General features: G+C 42.3%; 1 protein-coding gene across 2 annotated transcripts in view; it reads left to right on the plus strand.

Moving 5' to 3' along the window:
• NCSTN (nicastrin) overlaps window positions 1-18,498 on the plus strand; it is a 114,670-nt gene that overhangs the window by 22,436 nt on the left and 73,736 nt on the right. For both annotated transcript variants that reach the window (XM_085639198.1, XM_085639200.1), the window contains exons 4-6: window positions 1,344-1,462; window positions 5,025-5,170; window positions 5,817-5,967. In XM_085639198.1, the coding sequence (XP_085495324.1) occupies window positions 1,344-1,462; window positions 5,025-5,170; window positions 5,817-5,967 (416 nt within the window). The remainder of the gene's footprint in view (window positions 1-1,343; window positions 1,463-5,024; window positions 5,171-5,816; window positions 5,968-18,498) is intronic.

Below are 18,498 nucleotides of genomic sequence, written 5' to 3' on the forward strand. Positions count from 1 at the left end.
GTCACTTATCAAAGGCAGTAAGTCCCTGGCCCTGATATGATAAATCACTAGCCATCCTGCTGGAGGAGGTGTGAACACTTTCCTGCAGAGCAGGCAATGTTTCTAGGATCGGAAAGCGTGGGCTCCCACCTGCAAAGGGGGGGGGGGGGAAGAAGGAGGACAGAAACCTGTCTTTGGTAGCAGGCTGGACTACACCAGTCAGCCAGTACACTAAAGGATGGTAGGTTTTCAGGGGGCACGTCTAAGGTGCCTTCTGGGTGCCTGTTATAATCAATCTTATACTGTAATCAGTACAGATTTATTTAGCCAAGGTCTTTGATACCAAACGCAATAGATTTTAGTAAAGCCATTATGTAGCTGGGTAACTCGTTTTGACTAGTGCCCAGTACATACCTTAAGATGGCTTCCCTGTTCGCCTGCAATATCTAGCAATTGAGCTATACATCACAGGCCCATATCAGGGGTATGTGCCATGTTGTGTTTTCTCCATGGTTTGTGCCATGTCATGCAGCCTGTGATGGCAGTCTGCATGTGATGTGACTGTGGTTCCCTCAGGGTGGCATAAGACGTGCTGCAGCCCTTAGGAACCCTCCGTGGTACTCATGCCCTAGGCCTTTACTAGGGACTTACAGGGGTGCCACAGCATATGCCAATTGTAGCACAATTGTATATTTTACTTTTATTGTAGGACAAGAGCATTGGCACTGGGGCCTGGTTAGCTGGCTTCCAGTCGAAAACATCTGTATTGGTGAGCAAAAAGTGAGGGTGGCCATGACAAAAAGGGGAACTTTCCTACACCCGGCAATAACCTCCATCTCCGTTTGTACCGCACACTGTTGCTTTGTAGCTAGGTTCATCATATGATCACTTGGCGCACCCGCCTTCGATAATGTATCAAATAGTGAATGGCTAATTATTGCTGTGATTCATAAATACTGCTAGGGATAAAAATGGCAATAAAGGGCACATAATCTTTCCAACGATGGCTACGATTTGAAGATTAAAAGTTCCTATTTACCTGCAGGGCTCCAGAAAAGAACACATTTCCAGGCACAGTAACATGGTATTGCAAGGAAGTTTGCACTGCCTCTGCCTGCATGACACTTAACTGTAAAGAAAATCTATTTTTCTGCTGGAGTGAGGCACTTCCGATCACATCCTACCATGGAAAGCAAAACCAACAAAGCATTTAATATTGTAGGATTGTGCTTATACTAGTGTGTGATACATTTTGCATTTTTCTGCCTCGTGTTGCATATGTCCAGTGTTCAGTTGTGACGATTGAAAGCGTTAAGAGTTGTCTCACTGTTTTCTGTGTTTTGTTCTGTTCTTGTTTGAGCTAGGGATACGATGTTGAAGCTGAAGGGGATCTCCAGGCTCTCTGGAATGGCTGTGGTCAGATCTAAATCTAACCCCCCTGGAAGCTTCTCGAAGGACCTCCCATGTCCCAATGATGGATTTGGTAAGAAAAGTAAAAAAAATTGTCTCCAACTAATATAAATCGTTTTAGATCTTCGGCAATACTGATTTTGGAATTGAGTCCCATAACAAACAAAGTAAGTTTGATTATAGGTGCTAATAAGCTATTTCATAGGTAGACATTTAGTTCTCCAAATAAATTTAGCAAGCCTTTCCGGTACTTGTATCAACCTTCCTCACTCAGTCCCTAATACATGTCAGGTGGAGCAAAATTGCTGAATGGAATTCCGTTATGCCTGATCACGATTGGCCCATTGTTCCCGGGTGTAGAAACACTGGAGTAGCCGGATGTTAAAATCTCATGAAGCATGCGCACCATAATTGTGTATATACATATTTATTACCCATTCTGAGGTGACTACCTCGTAATAGGTGGAATAATGGTAATCCTGGTCGCTGGGAATCTCTGCATGGAATTGTGACAAACTTGTAATTAGGCCATTTAGTGCTATTAGCAAATTTGGTTGGCTGAAGGCCTGATAGTTATTTATAAAAATAAAAAACCTATTGCGTAAAATCACTCTTATCAAGTTTTTTTTTTTGTGTTTTTTTTTTTTACAGTGGATTCACTAGCGTTTGGTTTTTTTTGCAATTGCCAGTTGTCAGAGTTAGTTGCCAAAGTGGTCTAGTATATCTTAAAGTCCTATATTCATTTTATTTGTGAGGTCATGAACTGTTTCTGTATATTCAGGAACCATTGGCACATCTTTATTTCTTTTCAATCACAAGTGGGCACATGGAGTAAATGGTGACTCAAATAAAGATAGGGCCTGTGAAAGTAAAGACTGCAGATAAGATTGAAAGTTACGGTGTGCAAAGCAGTTAGAGAAGAGACTGATGAGGAAAGGGAACAGAAAGTACACAGTCTTCACAGAAGGATGTGTTTACACCACGTGTTATCGATGATGTGGGGTGCACTTTATAGAGATCTAATGTTGAGTTGGGGACGGTTCCCAAATATCATTCAGTGTATCATCCAATGTGAATAGTGCTCCTTAATATTGTGCAGAGAAAAGAAAAATATATATATCTCGTCCTGTCCACACTTATTCCCATATGGCGGAACCACAGGCACGGACCTCCAGACTCCCAACGACAAATCGCGGACTCCCACAAGGCATAGGTGGGTGAAGCAGTGGCAATTTATTGATCCAAAAATATCACAGTAGCAGTACCTGCCATTTATATAAATCCACAATCCTGAATTGCCTTTCTCGCCGCAAAAATCAGGTACGGACCACAGCGTGCATTGGTAGCTTCAAGTGCGCTTTATTGCAGAGATATCCGCTTCATAGATAGCAGCAAGTGCCCAGCATTACGTGTTTCGACAGTGTATATGTATGTATATATATGATATTCACTGTTAAAACCAAAGGATACAGGGTTGTTATAGTTAGGCTGATGTTTACCCATACAAAACCATAGAAATTCAGCAGTTATAGTTATACTTATGTTAAGAAACTGACTCGTTCCCTTAATTTACTTAATGGCACGAATTATACTTTCTTCAGATTAGTCCAACTATAAGTATAACTATGACTACTGAATTTCTATGGTTTTTTTATTGGTAACATTTTTCAACTTTGGTGTAAATCCTCAGATTATTAGTTGGGGCGGGGCGGGGAAGCCTCAATTCTAGGCTAATAAGCAATCACTCGGGGACCACTGTATCTGTCCTCAGGGGGTCGGGAGACCTGTATCCTCGCTCCTTATATCTGTATTGTACTGTATTTTCCCCTGCACCTGAACGATGGATAAACAAAATGGTGGGCACAACTTTCCTTTCAAGCCAGCCAATCAGGGTTTCACCTTTCTCCTCTGGGTCCTCCATAGGTTGGTCTGCGGAGGATCCGCGCTCCCAGATATCTATAATTTTTGCCCTTTAATATCTCTGAAACTACTGAATGGATTTACACCAAATCAAAAAAAGCGTGCTTTCTGGACCAAGAGCTAGGTTTCTGCCAAATTTGCTGTCATTCCGTCCAGCAGGTCGGGCTGTAGTAGTGTTCAAAATCCCTATGGGAATTAAGATGGGGAAAACATGTTTTGCTCCCCCCTTTTTCCTCGGCCCCCGCTTTACATATTACCCCAAAACTTTCAACTCAGCAGCTGAACCGACTAAAGTATACGTTTTGAACATTTCGTGAAGTTTTATCAAGCGACGCAAAAGTTATTGCAAAACAAAAAAAGCTCTTATGGAAAATAGGATCCCAATCGGACGTAATTATAGAAAATGTACCCTTATCGACCTGTACTTTTTAAATGATATTTAGGGTACAATATTTGTCGAAGGATATTTCTGTGTACAAACTGAAATGCAACTGCTGTAAACAGAGTATTATCGCTTTGTTTTCTTCAATGTCTTGTTTTTGGTTCTAATGATATGCGGTGTGAGTCATGACAACGTTCCCTTAAATGCACTTGGGCAATTACTCACTGTCACCACACAGTGAAAGGCGGACCAGCGGCTTTAACATCCAGAAAATCTTTCACCAGTTTGCTGCTCCTAGTGCAGGCACAAGCTTGGAGCTGCACTGGAGGCAACACATTTATTGTGATATGGTACACTCACCCACTCTGTGCCCAGCTCACCATGCTTAAGGTGAGTTGAGGAGCAGATTCAGGCAGTGCACCCAGTGAAACCTACCCTGTGATCACACCGTAAATAAGCCTTGTAGTGGCATTGACACTTTTTTCTCTCACTTTGAACCCTGTATCATTCTCCTTCTTTTTCCATTCCTTTATTTTTAAATATATTTATAAATATTTGCTTTATTCAAATGTATTTTATTAAGACTTGCTTGGTTTATTTACCTAAATATAAAAAAACAAATATATAATTCTTTTACAAAATTATTTGCCATTTTGAACTTTTTTTTAGCAATCTTACTTCACTATTTTGTCATCTATATATCTGTGAACGCTGTGTGAGCAAAACTTTCAGCTTACAAGTACCAGTTTAAGACCTAAATACAGTAATCTACAACTGAAACTGACCACTTAACCTTTCCAACGGGCCTGCCACTGCTTGGCTACACTTGTGTTAGCTGTTTTAATTACCTTTGATTGTTTGAGCTAGAAAGAAAACAAATTTGTTAACCTCTCCAAATTGTGAAGGAGAAGATGGATTATTGGGCAAATGCAGCAAATCCATAATTATGCAGAAAGGTTCCTGACTGCAGAATTGCACATTTCCAGTGGCCTTTTGTATATGTTTACAATTTGGTACTGGATCCCGCACATGCGGAAACATTCTACAGTTTATAAATTCTGAGAAAAAAACTCCTGATGGAGAACTAGAATTACAGTTAAGTAACTTTCCCTTCTTGGTAAATTGTCTTCTGTATACTGGGATGCAAGATGGGGATATCTGTCCTTAGCCTGACCAGTACTTCAGTTGGGCTATCCTTTTTAGCAATTGTTTGTTGTGATTAAGTGAATTGTTGATAAATCCTGACCCAATATAAAACCCTGGACCATACCCGATAGTAACCCTTATTTTAGGATGATAAAATAATCTGTCATTATCACTGTGTCTTTCGCAGGAGTCTATTCAACAAACTATGGACCTGAATATGCTCATTGCAATCAAACTATTTGGAATCCATTTGGTGATGGACTTTCTTATGAGGATTTTAAGTTCCCCATCTTCCTGATCAATGATGAAAATGAGACGCAAGTTATCAAACAGGTATTTTTTTAGTCATCGGAGTGTGTAGTATTGTTAAAAGCAGTGCCTTGAAGAAAGCAGCCAGCATAATTGTGGTCATGCCAGTCAATATCCATAAATATTATGTTTTGTTTACAGTCAGCCATCTCAATTTTCCAAAAGAATATTTATTGAAATTAAGATTACTTGGAGTTGGTGGTTCCCAAAATGTTGTGCTATGCTATTTTGTCTCATGTGTTACTTACTCATCTCTTTCATCATTCAGAGAATGTTTGGGGGACAAAACTCCACAGCACTCACAAACGCATCTAGAACAGCCAGGATTCAGGATTCAATCTGCAATACTGAGCTACTTTATAGCAGCATTTACAGTGCTTCTGAAAGGAACAGAGCAGTCTTCAGTTGAAAATAAGACCTTTCTAGTACCAGAGGATTTCACGCATACATGTTTCTTGGTGTGTGAGATCTTTGCATGTCGTATTACTAAAACCACATGTAAACAAGTAGTTTTTTTTCCTCTTCAAGGGAAACATGAATATTATCAATGTGATATCGGAAAGCCAGAAAATCTACAGTGTGGCTTAACCAACATTGCAGACTTTTTCCGCCCCTTCTTATTCCCTCTCCGCTCACTGCTCACCTGATCTCATTATTTCTTTGCCTCCAGTGCTACCAGGAGCACAACATCCCTGTGAATGGGTCGATCCCGCAGTACCCGCTATGTGCCATGCAGCTCTCCTCTCACATGCATGCTGTCACCAATACTGTTACTTGTATGCGGCGCACTTCTATTCAGAGCACCTTCAGCCTCAACCCAGGTGAGTTTTCATCGTGTTGTAGCATACAATTGCTCAGTTTTTTTTTCTCTCCAGAGCTAGGCATACCGGATGACAAGTGTCTTGTGTCATAGGCCCCTGAAGTTGCGCTTGTGAATGTATGCGGTGTTTTCGTGGCGACTTGGTACAACTTGGAAGCCTAATTTTGATTATAAAAATTGACTATACACTGGTGAGAAGACTTATGGAGTATGACTGAAAGAAAGCGTTTCAGTGTTTTTCTGAATTTGCTTTGTTGTCTTTAGTTTCTTAGAGAACAGCAACATTTCAGAGAGTGATGTCACTGGCGAGCTATATTTTGGCCTCTTTGTTGTTGACATTTTACTAATATGTATTCTGGGTGCTTTTCTTGCTTCAATATTACAGTAATTGACTCTAGCACCAACTATCTGCGTGAGATTGGCCTAACTTTGGCTCCAGTCAAGTGTTCATTTGCATCTTGAAAAACTGGTTGACTCAACATTTTATCCATGCAATGACATCTCAAAAATATGAATTACTGAACCTTTTCTCCTTACAGACGTGCCAATTGATGAAAAACAATTGGTTGTCAAATAAAAAAAAAAAAAAATTAGTCAACATTAATAAATATACATGATCAAGTAGGTTTAGAACGGTAAAGTTTTCAGGCCTGAATTATAAAGTGGGCTACCAAAAGTACTGGCCTAGGATAGCAGTTGAAAGCAAAATGACCAGGCTTTTATGAACTCTGGTTTTGGCAGACTGTTGTTGTACTCCTCCTCCTGGACTATGTGGCTGTGCACAAAGTCCCAATTCTTTCCAACTTTCTTAAGTGGATTAGTGAAGCCATGGGGAAAAAGTGACAGACTGGTTAGTATTTAGTATGACAACATAAGACACATGACTGTTCTGTTTTACTGAAGGAGTGTGAGACACTTCCGTGGCCACTCCACATCACCTATCGACTAGGAGAGCCGCGAAGAACTCCGGAATCTAGTCGAGCAGAGGAGTATTATTCACTTGGCCGGGCTGGCGTCTCAGTAGAGGTTGGTTTGTGCCCTTCTGTGAAATATAACATATATATTATGGTAATCTCAATCTGCAAAAAATACTGCTGCTACGAAGCCCTCTGAGCTGATGTATGAGTTGTATTATGGGAACATGGACTTTTTGAATGATGAGGCAGCCAGAGAGGTTGTGTTAGACCTCTTGCTTTCTATCAGAGTCCTGTACACTACTCCTTAGAGGAGCTCTGGTGCAATGTACACGAGCAGTTGGCGGTGTTCCACCCAAGCATCTCAGGAACCTGGGCTGTTTATCTGTTGGATAAAGGGGTGCTGGCTTCTTAGCCGAAGCCCAGGTTATATGATTCTACTCATTGATAAGCAACCCAGTAATTGATCCTAAACTTTTCAAAGATACACCTTTTCATTTTTTTAAAAATTTGAAACCTTAACACTAACCATTAGCAAATGCTGTATTTGTACTTGTTGGATGTACTTAAATGATCTGTTTGCGCCAGCCTGCATCAAGGACCTATGGATATCGCTTACACTGAATTTAGAAATAATTGTATAAGACAAATGGGGCTACCTACTAAAGCAACTCTGCAAATTAAATAATCATACTGTGATCACAATACAGCATCCTAGGTACAGCAGAATACTATAGTTGGAAGCACAGTTTTGGAAATTTCTCTGTGAAAATGGGTAATTCTTGGCAAAGGAAACATGCACTTCACCTCTCTGCAGGTGAAGAAAATATAGGATGTCCTACACAATAGGCACAATAGGTTGTGTGTGGATCATACTACAATTCTGGGAAACAACTTAAGTATGCGTTGTGAATTTGCAAGATCTCTGTATACTTCATAATTAACCCTTTGGCCTACATGAAGGATATCCATTTCTAGATCACCATTTTCTCAAAGGAGTACATTACCTCATGTCTGATGAAAAATAATGATTTTATTCTCAGTTAATGAGCTTACTCGGGTGAGACAAGCAGGTTAGTTAATCTTCAAATATAAAATTGCCAGATGACACCAGTATATGGCCTTGACCTTGTCGCTCAGGGCTTGACTCCAGACCTTGTCACCCACCGTGCCCACTGAATTATTTATTTTTATTCCACCAGATCCCCTTCGTTACTGGGGAGAAATCATTATATTTATGACTGCGATGGGAGGTCTGAAGTTTTAGTTTTTTCTGGACTACCCTACAATTTCACATTTGAGCTTTAGTAATGGTCCCATTTGATTTTCCCCTTTGTCTAGTGCACACTAATGAGAGAGAACTGTTATTTCCAATATCAGATATACACTGTTATGCTTCTCCTTTCTGGCAGGGAAATGAGGTTAGCAGAGTTTGCATATCAGACACAGCTTTTCCCAAGGAGAGCAGAGGTTGAAACATTGCTTTAATCTGTTGACGCTTTTCCTCCTCCATGGCAAATAGGAATGAAAAAAATTGTTACATTGGTGCTGACCGTGTATTCGACCCTTTATTTGAATCTCTACATTTCTTTCTGAGTCGAAGGGACATGCTGAGCTCAGCATCTCCTGTATTAACTGTGTTGGTAAATGCCTGATGTACAGAGACGATTGATAATGTAAGGTCCCAGAATTCAAGTGAATGAATGAAGGAACATTTCTAAAGCGCATGGTTACCTGAGGGCATCCCAGCGCTGTGGCGCCAATTATACCATGAGAGGATCAGGGAAAGAGAGAAGTTTTCAAAAGCTTTCTGAACTTGAGATAATTGGGTTTGAAACGTACGTGGAGGGGAAGATTGTTCCAAAGCCTAGCTGCATTATATGTGAACATTCGGCAAGTGCCTTTTTAATGATGAGGTGGAGATATGCCAGTATCCTCAATGCTCTGATGCAAAGCGCTAGTTTGATCTTCCCTAAAGTAGGGTGGACTTCAAAGTTTTTGTTTTTTGTCATTTTGATTACGACTATTAAGCTCTTCATGGGCTTACTGAAAAATCTTCTAAAGGCCCTTACTTGGCCCTCAACCATCCTGACCTTCTCCCTGACCATAACATCCCTGATGTTTACTCCTGGACCTTAACCTGGTAGGATTTGGCCCTTTCAAACTGCTTTTGGTTGCCCAGTACCCTTTCTATCTAGTTATTGTTTTGACACACCTGTTTCAAATTTTAAATATGTCATATCCTCCAGTGTAGGCACAGGCACAGTTTTGAAATGAACATTCAGTTACCAAAGCATGTTCCCAAGCTGCATGTTAGGATCACTTTAGGTTGTTTGTTATTGCTGATTGTTTGCCAGGTAGCAAATTTTATCTGTATATTTGTATCTTAGATAATGTTGTTTGGGGTATTACACCTTTAGATGTTCCTAGGGTAATGGATGTAATAGAGGCTCCATGGGAAGCCTCAGATGAACTTGGCTGCTTCCTACTTCATACGTAGGATACCCAATCCTGTTTGTTGCCTATCTGAAACCATTTTATTTGTGATGATCGGAAATTCAGTGTTGCTGTTTTCCTGTTCTGCTGCCTCAGCTACTACATTGGTTTATAAGTCTCCAAATAAGACTTCCACCTTATACATCAGCATAAATGTGTCTTCACATGAATCTCCTACCAAACCCACTGTTTCAGATGTAGCAACAAGTATGATCTGTACAGTCCCTTAAGTTGTTTGTGCAACTGTAATGACCGAGAGCATGCAGGAAGCCTGATTAGTCCAGAGAGAAGTAGCAACAAGATTCTTTACCTCTTTTGTCTTTTTTGGGGGGGGAGGAAGAAACCAGTTTTGCCATTGGCAGCTTAAACCATTCCAGATTCTCTTTGTGTTTGAGAGACTGCTTGTCTCTCAAGTACTACTGCAGTGGAACCACTGTAGCCTCACTCTTACCTTTGGAAAGTCCAGGCCCAGGAAGACTGTTGGGGCTGCAGCATGCCACATTCCTATTGTCCGGGATGTAAGAGCCTTACCATGCTTAGACGCCCATCAAGGTGCATTCGGCAATTCCAGGGCTTGCATGAGGACAAGCACCTGGAGATAGATCCTGCGCAATCGCAAGTAAAAAGACGATAATTCTCAGCACTGTGGCAAACCGTGCTCTCCAGCAGTTTTTCACCTCTGCCACTCCAGCTGTACACGCTGGCCTTGGACCATCTTTCTCAGTAACCGGGCCCAACACACTGTCCTGCTGTCTTTTCTGCTGCTACTCAACCTTTGTATAAGGGACTGTTAAGAGTAAAGGTAACCCATCAGCCTATCTTTACATCTTCTGTAATGATGATACTGTCTTTGGACGTTGGGGATGGAAGGAAGCGATCACTACTCTACATATCCACACCTCCAAAAGCAGAGCTCAACATCTGTGCTTTTGCTTTGCAGACATCTTCCCTTCTATCAAAACGCACCATTTACCTTCAAAGAGATGCATTTTGGAGAATAGACAAGTACTTCTTTTAAATGAATTTATTGGAAGTTAAGAATTGATTAGTAAAATCTGATTTTGGTATTTATTTTTGGTAGTTGTATTTTAAGTGAATGAGTTAAGATTCTGGCACTTTGTGCAGACTGTGGGATCTTTGGTACTTTTTTTCTGGCTTCTTGCGTTTGGCTGAAGTCTAGGCTTTCTGGTTTTGGTTACCCAATGAATATGGCGGAGGACGCCAAAGGATCAGCGAGGAAGAATCTGGAAAATCAGGTGTCCTCTTGGTGTAAGCTGGAATCTGGGCGGATCCTTATGGTGTCCTATGGTAGAAGTGGCAAGTGATTCTGCCCCGGGGATTTTAGCAATTATGACTGATGTAAAAACTTTTGGTTGAAACCTCAATGACATGCAGTCTGATGGGAAAAGATTTGGATTCCCATATGTTTTAAATTACTTCTGGGCAGATACACTGATGGTCTAGGAGATCATCATTGACAAAGCAGCCTTTCTAAACATGATAGGCCTGGTATTGAGATGGACATAAGATAAACTGTTAACAAGAGAAAAGAGGGGTCAGCATTTTTTACACTGTTTTCTTGTAAAAATACTGCAGCATGCATTTTACCTATTTTTCTTGGGCGTTGTGGGAAAAACAGGGAGGAGTGAGAAAGTGTGAGTAAGAATTTATTGCCAGATGTCCTAAGCAATTTTTTCGTCTGGTTGCAAACCCTGTGATTTACAGAATCACAGGATTCGCAACAGCAAAATGGCTTTTTGGTATATATTAAACTCATTTTGCGATTCAGGAAAGGGTTAACAAATCGCAAAATGGAAGTAGAAATGGGTAACCAATTACAATTTGGAAGCGGCTTGTATTTGGCGTCCCTGTCAAAGTGCGATTCAGCCTGCAGGATATCGATGGTCTGTAACTGCAATTCTGGTTGAAAACCATTGAAAAGTTAACCAACTCTTCAGAAAGGGTGGTAACTCTATTGCATAGGGAAAGGCCCACTGTGAACTCTTAAACTTTAAAAGACTTTTAAAGACAGCCCGGTTTCCTTTAAGAAAAAAATTCTGCAAAAAAAAAGGTTTATTCTGTTGAAAGGCAATCCAAGACATGGTGTTCTGCTGACCCTAATGGAGCACGCCACCATCCCGTGATGGCCTCCAATCAAACTGATTTGCAATTTGCGATCTACCTTATGCCTATCAATGAGGTAAGTCGAATTATAACTCCCTCTGAATCCTCATGTTACAAACTGACCCATTAGTAAATGTCAGTTTGTAAAATCTGCTTTAATTTGCAAAAAGTCAGTGAATAATTTGTGACAGCTTTTTGGCAAATTAAATGTTAGTACATCGGGCCCTATGCTGGTACAACTCGCACATTTATCAGAAATAAAAAACATTGTCGACCATCATACTGGTCAATGAAAAGCAACAGAACTCCAGATCTTTAAAATTCAAATGGATGATGAGGCTAAGATTGTTACGGCTGGGATAAAGGCACATTGCTATGCAAATGGTAGTAAGAATAGTAGACAGACTTGCTATGTGACAATAAAAGAAAACGAATGCAGGAATGTGAAGAAAGCAAAAACTCAGATTTTTCCCAGAATTCTATAGTAATATGTACACCACTGAATTACCAGAAATATCCTTGCCTCTCATAACGATCTGCAGTCTGTGAATTTAAATCTGCAAAATGGTACTTAAAAATGGAGTGGAGTATTGGTGGGCCAGATGTCCTTTTGACAAAAGTGATATGGTCATTCAGAATAGTCCTAATACTAAGGAAACTGGCCTAGATGCCTCACTCACCTCCAATCCCTGTCATTCAATTCTTAATAAAGGTTCAATGGCACTGAATCGGCCCTATGGCAGGCAATAAGTAATCACATTTTCTCTATCCGTAAAAAGTCTGCCACCACTGGAGGAGCCACAATTGTGGTATTCCCAATCTTTCAGACGGATTTCCGGATTTTGATTAAGACCATTATAACCGATAAAACACCACTGGAGGGACTATTTGCTTTTCAGTAGAAACCTGAAACTGAATTTTACTCACTTTTGTTGTTTTAGTGCCCTCTTATGTCAAAGCAGTATGGGTGCAACATCTACCTCTCCGTACATTTCTGAGTGTGGCCATTCAAGCAATGATGAGTCATTTAATATGCTCCTTTTGATCACCCACAATGACCCTGGACCCCCTGAACTCCGTGGTCCTACTTCCACTGTTATTTTGGTAGCATGTCTCATCTCGTATAACTGCCCTTCACTGTTCAGCGCACATTGCTGTATAATAACTAGCAGGTTTGCAGCTAAACTATGAGCAGGGTCTCCGTCCAGAGCTAGAGTCACCACCTTCACACTGTGCTGCATTCCATTTTCAAGTCTTTTTCATTATTGCTTTCGAAATCACTGGGCCTATCGAAGCTTCTAATAGCAATATCCTCCAATTGAACACTGTACTCCACTCTCCTGTTCGTAGTTTTACATTGAGAAGGTTTGAAAAGCATGCATGGAGGACCCACATCCTCTCGTACTGAAGGGCAAGGTCCAGATCATGAGCATCCTCCTCATCGTCATCCTCACCATCCTCATCATCGTCCTCCATCAACCGCTGGCCTACAAGAGGTCCAGGCACCAATTTTGCTGAAACCATTAAAGAATGATGTGTTTCTAATTATGTTCAGCAGGTAGCACAATGTGGGCAAAACATTTTCATGGATCCATTGCAAGCCTGCATACAGAAGTAAAATGTGTTTTGGTACAGGATCAGCAAGTTCAGCATTCATTGCTATTCCCTCATTGTACAAATGAAGGATGGAACTTATGGTGCTGAAACAAGGTTAGACATTTGGCAAAATCACCTGTACTACTCGTGGTGATCATATTTAATGGAGTACTATTGCGCTCTGGTAGTATTTTTCCCTCCTAGAAGGAAAATGCACAGCAAAAGTGAACTCCTTGTGGGACATAAAGGTAAAGGGACTTTGGCAATTGTCTCAAAAGCCTTTCAGCAGCACAGTCCCTACACTACTGTCATCCTTGGTATAAATCAATGCTTGACATTCCTTGCAGTGGCTTTGAAATGAAATCAAAAACCCATAGGCATAGCACAACAATGCAAAATAAGCTTCATACTTGATGTGAACGGCACAGGCAAATGATCCAAGGCATCCTGCAGGTAAAGAAATGTCTTTACTACCTCTTTCGCAGAGTTTGCTGTCACCCAAGACCCTGTGGTGCAGGTATGCATGTCCGTTCCTTAGAAGACACATTTCCCCTATGACCTGGTAGAGCAGGAATTGTTCCAAAATAGGAAACCGAAATTGTGTTGCAGTTGTCCCAACCCTTTTTGCCCCATTTAGGACTACCAGATGCTGGTTTTCAACTCTGAGAGTGTACCGAGGCCTGCTAACCAGACCTGAGTGCCAGTGCTCTTTCATCTAAAACAAGTTAAAGATTACTTGTAACCCATTTGGCAAGACCTTTAGTGCCTCTATGTCCCTAGTAAATGGTACCCCTGGTTGCTAGGACATAGGTACTAAAGAAGGTTCCTAAGGGCTGCAGCATGTCTTATGCCACCCTAAGGGACCCACACACAAATTAAATGCAGACTGCCATTGGAAGCTGCTGAAATGGTGCAAACCATTCTGAAAATATGACATGGCACACTCAACCTGTGCCATGCCAAAGTGCACTGCATGTACTATATATATATGTCCTCCCTACAGCAGGCCTTGGAGCCCTATGGTAGGGTGTATTATAGAATTTGTGAGGACCTATCTGCATGAACAGATAGGCCCCTGTGACGTCTAGTTCTATTGGAAGACATTGCAAGTGCTCAAGGAAGCCAGCTTAAGTCATGCATTGGGCACTGGCCATCATGAGTTACCAAGCTACATGATGGCTTCACTAAAAATACTGGTGTTTTGGTATCAAATACCTTGTCTTAATACATCTGTACTGATGCCAGTACTAGATTTATGATGTATTAGTGTCATACTGTGCTGGTTGACCGGACTTTTCCTGCATGCCACTACAGACCCGTTTTGGACCTTCTTCCAGGGAGAGCCCACGCGCTCAGAGGTGCGAAACAATGCCTGCTCCATAAGAATGTGTTCACACCTGCTCCAGCAGGATGGCTAGTGAGATTAGCATGTCCAGGCCAGAGGCTTTAAAGCCGGTGCTGCCCTTTGATATGCAACCCTGGCTTCCTTCAGACCTGGAGAATGCCACCCACTGCCCTGAGGCCCGTTTGGCACCAGTACAGGCGGAAAATTAGATAGTTAGGAAGCATGTTACACTGTCAGGCTAGTCACACCCCTAAGGTGGGCTACCTGAAGTGGACACAAAAAGAAGGATTTCACCATCTTGGTATGTGGTGAAATCAGCAACTCTGGGACTGGGTTATGCTCACTCCTCACAAGAAGTGGTCATAAAGAGGGTGTAGTAGCCCGTTGGCTACTACCCTACACTGCCCTTAACACTGCATAATTGAGTATTTAGGTGACCCCCTGACACTAGGAAAACAGAATCATCTGACTGAAGAGGACAAAGAAGAGCCGAAGACATGAGCACAGCGGTCCTGCACCAAAGATTGGCGCCAAACCCTGCCAGGCTGCTTGCATTGCGACAGTCACCGAGACTGACACGTCTTGAAGCTGGCTTGCCTCCCCAAACCCTTGGAAGTCTGCCCAACACTTCATCAATCCAGCAACATCTCCCTAGGGGAGGAGGAGCCATCCCCCTGCATCCGCAGGCACCAAAAGCAGCTGTCTATTATCTTGTTCTGCTTACCATCTGGTCCAGCAAGGAGCATCTTGTGAGGAGGAGGTCACGGAGGTTCTAGGAGGTCAGCCCCATCTCCCAAGCACGTTTTGAGACTCTGACCCCTCCAGGACCACCACAGCACCAATACCCTGGGTACCGGAGCAGTTGCAGCAGCCAAGGCTTGTTGTGTCTAGCCCAGACACCACTGCCAAGAAAGACATACCTGCACGTCGAGGGCCTACAAGGCTTGTGAATTCCATGTCTGAGTGGTCCAGCTGTCCTGTTTTCCGCTCTTCAGCAAAACCGACGACAACCGTGAGAGCGTCTTACCGTCGTGAGCCACCGGACAAAACACCTATACACCCGAGCCCCCCTGCCTGAGTTTGCCGTCTGGCCTGCGAGACCCTGCCTGCAGCCTCTTTCTTTCAGGTACTTTTCCAGTTGACTTAAGCGTGTAGCGCTCAAGGCTACTGCCGCGGCCAGCACCTCTGCACCTGCACACCCCAGAGCATGAAAACCTGAACTGCTGGTGCCTTCTTGGACCTTAGCCCCTACTTACCTTAAGTCCAGAAAAACAGTCTTGTAAGTAGTCTAGAAGTGTACCTATGCAGAGACTGTTTCTCCTGTAGAATAACATTACCACGTTCAAGGCTCATGCCTCAAATCTGACCGCTGTGATTTTCCACTGTTTTTACTGTAAAATTTGATAACGTCTAAAGTACTCACCTTATTCTGATAATCTTGGTGTCTAAAATCATATAAAAATTGTATTTTTGTAAATTGGTTTTGAGCTGATTCTTGCGTGTGTATCTCATTTATTCACTCTGTGTGTACAATAAATGCTTAACACTGGCCTCTGATAAGCCTAAACTACTTGCCTACACTACCACAGAAGAGAGCATTTAAAATTATTAATTTAAGCCCTGTAAGCCACTAAGGGTCGTCTGGACTTTCTATTTAGTGTACCGAATTTGGGGTACACAACATGAAAAGCCAGTATCCTACAACACTTATAGCATGCTGTAGGAAACTGGGGTTTTGTTGCAGTTGTCCCCTTGCTTTTAGTCCCCTTTTTAGGTCTCGCCTAGCGAACGCAGCGCATGCGTGCTACTTCGCATTGGCGAGACTATTGTTTTGGGTTTGGTGCGCGAAGGGAGACATACCATGTGCGCGCACGGACAGGTGATGTTCACGCGCATGGCATCTCCTTTCTGCCTCGCACGCTCCCACCGCACGCTTTATTCAGCTTTTAGCAGACACACGCTTGTTGTGTGTTTAGGTGTTATATTTTTATATGGCTTTCTGCTTCGTGTTCTGTCTGTCTGTCTGTGTTTCTTTCTTTCTTTCTTTCTTTCCTTCTTATTCCACAGATGGCCGCCTTTCTGTAGCGATGCATTTCATTTTGTATATCTTTCGGATGTACGTGTTTTTGTTTTTATCAAGACCTATATGAGCATTTTTTGTGTGTATTTCAGCTTGTTTTTTCAAGAGACAGAATTGTCTCTCCCTTTATTTAAGCATATAAAAAAGTATGGGTTAGTCTTGAGACCCCTAACATATAGTTCTCTCTAGATTCTGTTCATTCTATAGATGATTTTGCCATCAAAGAAAATGTCCGTTCTTGTGGCAACTTACATTAGATTATTTCTATGAGTAGGGGCCAGCGGTATCAACCAGACACAGGAGCTAGGGGCTGTGAATCATATTTAGAATGCATGTATCCTACTTGTTTGAGATCTTTATATGTTCGATTCAGATTGGGGGCCACTCCCGCTTGGTGAGAAATGGCAGACACATAAACACTTGTCTTGTCTGTCTATGTAAAGATCCGATACAAGAATCATGTATGTATTTCTCCTTATTCTGTCCATTACATCACTTCAGCAACAGGTCTCGCATTTACGCGAGTTTGAGCTATCAGCATTGTAAATGATCATGCCTTTTATTTATTTTTGCGTTTTTGAAGCATAAATAAAACGAGACCTATTGCATTGCAAATGCTTGTTGGCTACTAGATGCTGGTTTTAGACTGACAGTGCACTGGGACTTGCCAACCTGACCTCTGGGCCAGTGCTCCTTCCTTAAAACAAAGTGTTGTCTGATTGTTTCAGAATTTGATGAGCACATTAGCACCCCTCTAAGTCCCTAGTAAATGGTACCCTAAGTACCTAGGGCATGGGTACTAAAGAGAGTCCCTAAGGGATGCAGCATATCTTATGCCACCCTAAGGGACCACACACAAATTCCACACAGGCTGCCATTGCAGGCTGCGTGACATGGGGTAAACCATGCTTGAAAACATGACATGGCACGCTCAAGTGTGCCATGTAATAGACGCTGTATATGTCACCTCTACAGCAGGCCTTAACCCTAAGATAATGTGCATTATAGCACATAAGGACATATCTGCATGAGCAGATATGCCCCTGTTATGTCTTGTTCCATAGCTACATAGTACAAGTGAGCAGAGAAGCCATCTTAAAGTATATACTAGGCACTAGTCAAAATGAGTTTCCCTAGTACATATTGGATTCTCTGAAACCTTTGCTGTTTGATATCAAACACCTTGTATTAATAAAGCCACACTAATTTCAGACATGGTTGTAATAATACATGCACCCAGAGGGTACCTTAGAGGAACCCCCTGAACCCCACTAGTCCTCTAGTGTGCTGGCTGACTGGTTCTGTCCAACCTGCCACCACAGTCAAGTTTCTTACCCCTAGGAAGTGAGAGCCCGCTCTCAGAGGTCAGAAACCATGCCTGCTCTGGCAGGAAGTGTTTAAACCTCCTCCAGCAGGATGGCTAGTAAATTAGCATGTCAAGGCAGGGAGCTTCAACAAGCCCACTGCCTTTGATATGTAAGCCTGCCTTCTTCCAGACCTGGGAGATGTCACCCACTGCCCTGAGGCCCATTTGGCACCAGGATAGATGGGAAATTAGCTATGCGAGTACGTATCTTGCACCTCCAGGCTAGTCACACCTCTAAGGTGAGAAGTGAACACGAAAGAGCGAATTCCACCATCTAGTGTGTGGCGAAATTAGGAACCCTGGGACATGGTGATGCCCACTCCCTACTGGAAGTGGTCATCTAGGGGGTGAAGTGACCCCAGGGGTAAGTAGCCCATTGGCTACTGCCATTCTCTCCTCTTGACCCCTAAATTGAGTATATAGGAGGACCACTGACACAAGGAAATCAGATTTGTCTGCCTGAAGAAGAAAGAAGGACAAAGAGCCCACAACATGAGAACACGAGGAGCAGCAACTGAAATGGCATCAACCCTGCCGGCGTGCCTGCTGTCCCCGACAATTGTAAGGATCCGCTCGTCCAGAAATAGGTGTCACCTCCAAAATCTGTGGAA

Source organism: Triturus cristatus, chromosome 12 (assembly GCF_964204655.1).
Source record: "Triturus cristatus chromosome 12, aTriCri1.1, whole genome shotgun sequence".
In the NCBI taxonomy this organism is placed as follows: Eukaryota; Metazoa; Chordata; class Amphibia; order Caudata; family Salamandridae; genus Triturus; species Triturus cristatus.